The sequence below is a fragment of the Amblyomma americanum genome, chromosome 5, assembly GCF_052857255.1.
Source record: "Amblyomma americanum isolate KBUSLIRL-KWMA chromosome 5, ASM5285725v1, whole genome shotgun sequence".
Taxonomy (NCBI): Eukaryota; Metazoa; Arthropoda; class Arachnida; order Ixodida; family Ixodidae; genus Amblyomma; species Amblyomma americanum.
In genome coordinates this window covers 162,946,400-162,955,008 of record NC_135501.1, presented here as the reverse complement: position 1 = coordinate 162,955,008, position 8,609 = coordinate 162,946,400, and the positions used below count along the sequence as shown (strand labels likewise).

At 43.3% G+C, this 8,609-nt stretch overlaps 1 protein-coding gene across 1 annotated transcript; it reads right to left on the bottom strand.

Moving 5' to 3' along the window:
• Window positions 1-2,787: 2,787 nt before the first annotated feature.
• Window positions 2,788-5,950, bottom strand: LOC144134301 (uncharacterized). The gene is made up of 2 exons (XM_077667244.1): window positions 5,880-5,950; window positions 2,788-3,349 (listed from the first exon to the last, which is right to left on the bottom strand). The coding sequence occupies exons 1-2, from the start codon at window positions 5,948-5,950 to the stop codon at window positions 2,788-2,790; spliced, it is 633 nt and encodes a 210-aa protein (XP_077523370.1).
• Window positions 5,951-8,609: the final 2,659 nt, after the last annotated feature.

Sequence of the window (8,609 nt, the reverse complement as noted above, 5' to 3'; positions counted from 1 at the left end):
ATCAAGTGCAACGATGCAGTGCAACGAAGTGCAACGGAAGTAGTCCGCCAAAAAAAAAAATAAGGAGAGGTGTATTACTCCACGCTGTTTTGCGGCCGTTTGCTCTATGGAACTCGTCGCTCCGGAGAATCGACATGCAAGTGGGGGTGCGTGGGGTCAAATCCCGCATGGTGAAACTTTTTGTTTTCTGCACATTTTTTTTCATCGCAAATAAAATTTCGCGTGACTTGAATGAGAAATCGCGTTTTGTTCAGAATCGCTTGACTATTATGCCGCGTTCTGAAATGAACTGCATGCATCTGTTCATTTGATGCATACCGCGTTAATGTGACCTGTCCGAAATCCGTTGTCACTGAGCTCGCACCGGCTTTTGGTCAGCAGTGGCGGTTTTATTTTGTGTGAAAAGATTTGTGTGAAACGATGACGTACATTTGTCGGGTTTAATTAATTAGCACAGCGGTGAGTGCTGCGCCATGCCCCGATTCACAAGTGGCCGTTTGGAACTTTCGATTTTGGCGTTGCCGAGGAACACACTCCTTTGTGGGCCTCTCTTAAGGTACCCGGTATGTTATGAATTGTTCCGTACAACCGGTTAGCGGCGGATCCAGTTTTCGCCAATAGGGTTCGGGACCAACTTTGGCACTGTGCTGTAGAGTAGCACAAATGACTTGGCGAGGGCAATTATTTTTTACTGATCGTAAAGTTCAGAAGGAAGATGTCTGTTAATTTAGAAAGCTGGTTTACCATTCATGAGCGCGGAAAACATATTCTAGACTTCTTAATCGCCTATTTTCTGACTGTAAATATGCAACATTCTTGAGCATATCTGCAATTCTTTTGTTTTTGTTAAGATATCTTTCGTTATTAAGCAAAGCGAGTTTTCTTTTGTCATTGAAAAGAGAGCTCTATAACTGGGCTATGATATGCGGCAGAAGAGCAGTACATATAAACAGATGGGTCAAATTATCTATACACACACCACCCCAATATGGCCTGTTTTTCCTTGTTGTGTTAACTTTAGAACATAGTCTTGAATCACACAGTGACAGAAAATAGTACTGCTTCAAGAGTTAAAGATTTGTTGTCGTGCGCAAATGTATATGTAGGCAATACAGAGGCAAGTCAGCTTGTCTCGATTTCCTTGCTCTCCTAGAAGAGCAGAAGCTGCTCAGGCAGGATTTTCATGCAGCCAGGCAAGAAGAGTTCCGAGCTGTAAGAGCGCCAAGTAAGAATGCAGTAAAAGTTGTACAACGCTATGACGAAATATTTCGAAAGAGCAAACAATAAATGAGACAGGACAGTAAAGAATGTCGATCCCGCCGTGTTTGCGAGAAATAGTTGATTCTGGAAACAGCCAGTGGCTTTGATCACAGCACATACCAATTAAAGGACACATGCAGAGGAGGTACCCCAACACACAATCAGTCAAGTGCTTCGAAATTGAACAAAAAAGATGTACAGGCCATCGAACAACATTATTTCATACAACAAGAACCTGACCAATGTCTGGACACGGTTCAAAAAGCAGTGCATTTTCAGTTAACAAAAACAAATTCCTGGCACATATACTAACAAAGACATGACTTGAAACAAATTCACACTGAACCGAGCAAGAGCCAGCTTTAAATCATTCACACCCCGAAAATTAAGGACAAAACACACAGTACTGGCTACCTCAACACTGGCACTGCAGCACTGCATAACATGTCAAAACGGCCAGAGATTGACAGTAACGCAAGGCAACACCAAACCAGGACTCCCTTTTCAGGACATGAAGATCAGACACCCATAGATACCATTGCCAACCCTCACACACAAAATGAGGCCCATTCTTAGGGGCGTGTGAATGTTCGAAAATTTTGGACTGCAAATTCAATAAATTCCTGTTCAATTAATCGAATGAATCAAACAGTACATGTTCAAAATTATTTTAAACGAATCGAATTTGCTCTCAGGTTTTCAGATACTTTTCGAATAATTGACACAACGGTTGATTAAGCGCCACTGTATATTTCTGCAATGAATCTCCCAAAAACTGCACACATTGACAACGTGTAACACTATTCATATTCTAAATGTAAAAAGTACTAATTGCACTCCCTTACAAATTCGACTTCTATACAGACACTATTGACACGACCACACACCACCACCGCCACCAACACCAACACCTCCGCCTCCTCCTCCGCCCCCACCACCACGTCCTTCACATCCACCTCAACACCTACACTTCAAGTTACTGCCTGATACAATTTGATGCTAATGAGCATGTGCTTTTACACACATGCACACACAAGAGTGATCACAGCATGCCGATGAGTCCTCTCTCTTTCCTTGGTCGACTGATCAACACACACACACCCACATGCACACATACTTTCTACTTTCCAACAACACACGAACAAAGGTGATCACAGCATACTGATGAGTCATCTCTCTCTTCTCAGTAGCATGCGTATTACACATCCATTCGAAGTCAAGCAAGTTCCTAGATGCCACTAAATCTTCATCACTGAAATGAGTGCTCGACTCATCAGAAGATGAGTTGGACGAGTCACAAATGCTGAAGACAACCGGTTCAATTTCAGCGTCAACAATCATATCGCATTGCCACGCTTCAGCCTCAACTTGCTCCACATGAACACAGCAGTTTTGCCAGTTTTCCTGGCTCACAGACGCCAGTGATTCCGGCAGGAGCTTTTCCAGTTCAGCCAAAGTGAAACATTTGTTGCGACTTGCGATGTATCCCTTTACCTGGCTCCAGAAGAGTTCAATTGGATTAAACTCTCAGTAGTACGGTGGTGAACGAAGCACCTCGTGGCCATGGGTAGCTGCCAGTGTGTCGATGCGGTACACAACGCTGGGTGTGTTTACCTTTTTAGAAACCTCCAGCAGTTCGGCCCTCACCATGTCCTGTGACCACGGAACACCTTTCTTTTTGAGGCAAAGCTGAATGTCAGCTTTGCGCGTAGACTTGGTAGGAGCTTTTTCAAGAGCCACGCTATAATATCGAGCATTGTCCATGTCGACAATGCTGTTGGCCGGAATGTTTGGCAAAAGCTTGTCTGTTAACCACTTCTCAAAGTAGTTGCCATCCATCTCAGAGTGGTAGTCAGCGTGGTTTCCTTTTTTTGCTCTGAAGAAGTAAGCACCGTCTTGCACGAATCCTGTTGCACTGCTCCCAACATGCACAGGGATCAAACGGGCACCTCTGCCCGAAGGCGCAGCCAATATCGTTGTTAAACCTTTCAGGAAGGCATCCTGAGATGACTTCACAGTCTTGTCCTGCCAGACGTACTCTTTTGTGTGCCCTGCGTTGACCCAGGTTTCATCTAGGTAGATGATGCACCTGTAAATGCGAAGCTACCGAGTGCACGAGTTAATGCTTCTAAGTAAACAAACACACTGCAGCATAATAATTATCACTGCAGAACACACTGCAGAAAAATAATTATCTCGGCTTTATTGCTCCCTTGTTTGGGCTTACATTTCGCGCCCAGGTGGCATTTGGTAGCCAGTTTATATTCACTGTATGTTTGCATGGGGTACTTGAATAATTCGGCAACATTTGAAATCTCTGCACTTGCGGCGACTGCGAACAAAAATTGCCAACGTTCGCAGCAGTAGTGCCAGTAACTCGCACCACCGGAGCAACGGGTTGCGTACAGTGGGTGTTAATTCGTTCCTACGGTGACGACGAGATGGCACTACCCATTGCAATGCTACGAAATTTTTGGCAGTTTTTGTGTTTTTGCTTGCCGCACCAATTAGGATTTAGCAATTAAATCTGACCCATGCAGACACGTGCCCCATCCAAACGTAGCTCAAAACTGGCCGTGAAACGTCACCTCTACGAAACTGTCGGCAACAGCAACGTGGTAAAGACGATTTTTTTTAAATGTGTTATTCTGAAGCAACACTCACTGTTACGACTACGAGGTTGCAACGCTAACTTCAAGCTCCATATGAAGCCATTCTAAACGTGCTGCGTAAGAAAATATGAAAGGAACGACTCGTACCTGCCCTGTTTTCGGAACTCCTTGATCGCCCGCAGGTACCTGCGACGCCAGGCAATGATGTCACTTCGCTCGATAAACGCAAGGTTCCGTTTTATTTTTTCCAAAGTGAATCTGACGTCCTTAATCAACATCCACAGCGTCATTTTCTTTAAGTTCGGCAGGTCGTCGTACTCATTGCTAGACGTTAGCACACTGTCCAGTGTTGGGACTTCCCTCTTTGCATACATACTGTGAACTTTCATACGGATGACATGGACTGTGAAGCTGTCATTCTTGACTGTTCTCGAGCTTTAAATCTTCACGTCGCGAGGTATTTTCTTCGCAGACGCCAAAGGCCCACACAGACGCTCCGTCTTGATTTTGGCAACGGTATGGGGAGATACTCCGGTATCCTCGCTCGCAGCACTCAGTGCTTCCCGAACAGACTTCTCCGGAAAACGGGTCTTGGTACGGGAGTACACGTTTGCAATTACTTGCTTAGCGTGCCTTGAAAGCTTGGATGTACGAACCTTCGAGAAAATGCGTAAAGGAGAGGTGGCCGCGGCCGCTGCGCTGGACGCCATTTTCTCAAAAGTAAAAGGGAACCGGAAAAGTAAACACGGCGGCCAGAGTTGCGGGGACAGCGAAAACGCGAAATGGGAACACATGACAAACGCAAAATACAAAATCACAGATCTCGATCGATTCGCTCGCAATAAGAGCGTTTTTTGTCGCGCTGATGACAAATGTATGATCTGCGAAGCCTGCCGGCAAAGCATTTGTTATTTTTGCTCACCACAAGCAACACACTATTTTGTGTCGCGGATGCAGGCAGCGCAAAAAAGAGCGCTAGCTTTGGCAGCGTTGCACATGATGTTTGAAACGGAGTGTAGTGAACTAGTACCAGTATTCTAGTTCACTATAGGCGGACACCTGAACCGCGTCGTAAGGAAAGGGATAAAGGAGGGAGTGTAAGAAGAAAGGAAGAAAGAGGTGCCGGAGTGGAGGGCTCCGCAGTAATTTCGACCACCTCGGGATCTTTAACGTGCACTGACATCGCACAGCACACGGGCGCCTTAGCCTTTCGGGCGCCTTGGGTTCGGACCCGGTTACTCCGGATCAGTAGAGTGAAATGAAAATTGATTTTAAGGAAAAGAAATGACGCTTGTCTCACATATATCGGTGGACAGCCAAACCGCGCCGTAAAGGAACGAATATTTCAGACGCGCGGTGCCGACAACTACAACTACGCGTTCCAATAAACATTAGGTTTGCAGCTGCTTCGAAAGGGGTGTATGTCATTCGAAGCCCTTGTGTGAAGTGCAAATCGCATGATGTATGATAACGGCGCCTGCAAACAACGCGAAGCACGTTCCTTCTCCCCGCGTGTGTTTCCCGGTAAAGATTACGGTTGCGTTTTCGTGTCGTTGTCCTAAGCAAAAAAAAAAAAAACAAACAAAAAGGCCAGGATAAAAACTGAATGCAAACAGCACAGCTTCGCTGTCTAACCACCTTCACAGCGTTGCCTGGAGCAACAATTGTTACAGCGAAGCTGATACCTCTACCATGCAACCACCATTCATGGTTAATGCATTGATTTAACCTTAGAAAATAATATCTCTGTGGTTAGAACTGAAAATTTGAGTGTAATCATACTGATCATAAAGCAGTCGTGAATGTTGTTGTGAAGTAATAAAGGGTAATATAGGAACCTTTCACCTGTGTCTATTTTCCATCTTTTTAGAGCCACGCCTGTGAATTTTCAAGTGACGTCGCAATGGGTAATTCGGTGCCGTTTTACAGTTTCTCTGTCCAACCACTTTCACAGCGTGGATCAGAGCCATAATTTTTGTGCGCCGCAAATCATCTAGACGGTCTTGCCAGCAGTCGATGAGAGCGGCTGTGTCACGCTCGCTCGACAGTTTGCGCACCGACGAGCAGGAGGACGCCATCTTTGTTTACACTGACGGTGAAGCTTGGAGCGTGGTGTTGAGATTATTTTAAAATATGTTTTCATATAAGCAGGCATTACGCCTAAAAATGTTCTGTCTTACATTTTAATAAATTGCAGCACTAACACTTGTGGATCTGTTTTGTTAACTATTCATTTTTATAGCTGAGTGAGAGCGAGAGTGCTTTCGATTGTGCTTGGAACCTCAAGCACTCTTGAGGAATCGGCATCGAGTCGTGCAGGATTGATATCAATTGCGCTTGAAAGTGGCCTTGTGACAACCTTCGATCTGTATTGAGTTCGATGAGCATTGACTCAATGATGATCTAAAGTGCCCGTGTGACCGGTGTATTATGCTACGCTTATGAGTTGACGTGATAGCGTACGTCGTTTGGTGCGTCATCTGATCCTGATACGAGTCTTTATGTTCTTTTACTCATCTGCTTTCCATTCTGAGCAGTATGACACCTTTGAACGCATTTTTTATGTTTAAGAATACTTACCCAACAAAAAGGAAAAAAAAGTCTGAAGTGGTGTCATTGGGCAATAATCTACCCGCCGCTCGTTGAGACGCTTAAGCTGGGTTATGAAACCCCAAAAAAAAAAAACGCGGGGAGGGGAATGCTACCAGTGTAAAAGGCGTCAGCTTGTGGTGTCGCCAGAAAGGAGGAATGGTAAAAATGAGAGAAAGAAAAGAAAATGGGGTACGTGGCTTTCGCGAGTTGAACATGAATGTAACTAAAACTAAGACTATTATATTCAAACGAAAAAATAAAAACATTATTCTACCATAGGTTCTTAAGCTAGGTCTGGAAACGATAGAAATTGTAGACAATATTAAAATATTAGGGGTGTATTTCAACAGCCAGCTAAGCTGGGATAATCACGTTAACGCTGTCATCAGTAAGCTTTCTCGTGTCACAGGTATCATTAACCGGCATCGTTACTTCCATGCAAAGTTAAACTTCTACGGTATAATTCGCTCTTCATGTCCCAAGTAAACTATGCGCGCTTAGTTTGGGGAACAACTACAGTTACCAATAAAAATAAGATTTACGTTTTACAGAAAAAGGCTCTACGTGCAATACTCAACGTCGGTTCAGTTATAAGCACATGCGACTTATTCCGCCAGTTCAAGGCCGTAAAAGTATCTGAAATGTATAATGTTAGGCTGGCTGAAAGATATAAGAAGGACCTAAGACAAAATGTGAATTACATGCGTGACACGGCACACCTTTCGCTATATGTTCAAGCTTACCCTAGCAGACACAGCGAACTATGGCATATTCCAACATGCCGCACAATATATGGTACATATAGCCTAGCAAACACGCTGCCCCGTCTTTTAAATAAGTTTCATCCCGAAAAAGTTGATGTATCACGAGCATGCCGCAAAAATATACAGGATGTATGTGCTACATTTTAGATTTCATCATGCTTTCACTACTTCCTTATCTCTTTCGTTGAATAAAGTGTTAACCTGATTTGAATAATCAATGACTTTTTTCTGTGCAGTATATTTTTATGTTGCTTTTTTGTGACCATTTTTTGTGTACGCTTCATTTCCTCATTGTCTTTTCTTATGATTTTTGTGTATGTATGTTGCTTGCTACCCTGCAATGCAGGGGCTGAGGGGCATGTCAAGCCACAAATTGTGGCTTTTTTCCCTCGACCCTCACCATGTATACATGGGAAATAAATTGAATTGGAAACTGAAATTGAAGATAAAACGGCAGATGGCCACTACACAAATGTGGCATGCAAAAAGTTACGACCTCAGAAGACGCAATTAGTGGTGCTTTGTGTATTACAATGAGAATTTTCGCAGACATCTGACTTTGTTAGAGAGGAGAGGGTGCTGTGGCTTTCGTTTATTGCAAGGCGGCATAACGTCTCCATTTTTATACAGAATTTACATTATGGCTTTTCCATCACGCCAGGAAATTGGCTAACGTCGATGGAGATGTTAAATATATATTTAAGTACTCGATTACCGAAGTGGATTACTTCTTTTCTTGGCTGTATCTTCTTTTCTTGGCTGTATCAAAATTGACTGTATCAATTATTTTATTGTTTTTACAGGCATTAACATTTTAAACGTTCTTAGCTCGTCCGTTACAGCAAACATACACTGTGTACACAATTTGAAACAGACTTTTTTTCACGTCAATGAGAAGGACTATATGGGTCAGCTATATTGACTAAATGACGATTAAAATGACTGCCGAGCTCCGGACCAGGAAGCATTCGTAATTTGTGCGTTATGCATTCAGGCAGAGCGTCTTTTCTTTTGGCAACATTTAATAATTTCTATGCAGCGTCTGTGTTTTTCTTGTCGACACAAGAAAATGCTATCTCAAAATAAGCTTTCTTGGCCTTCCATAATTTGGAATTAAACTTACTTCGGCAAACCTCAAATTCTCTTAATGCTACTTAGGTTCTAGAGCTAAGCAAAACAGAAGAAAGTCTGTTTATAGTATTAATATTCTTAGTAATCTTAGCACGTGTAGGGTCTTGTTACTCAGGGTTTCCGGGCTTTTATAGATTGTTTGACCATTTTGCTGGGAAGAGTGCTGAATAAATTTGCAAACGTGCTTGAAGGAATGTCTAATAGTCGTCATTAGCATTGCATATATTTTAGAGGAATGACCAATTTGGTT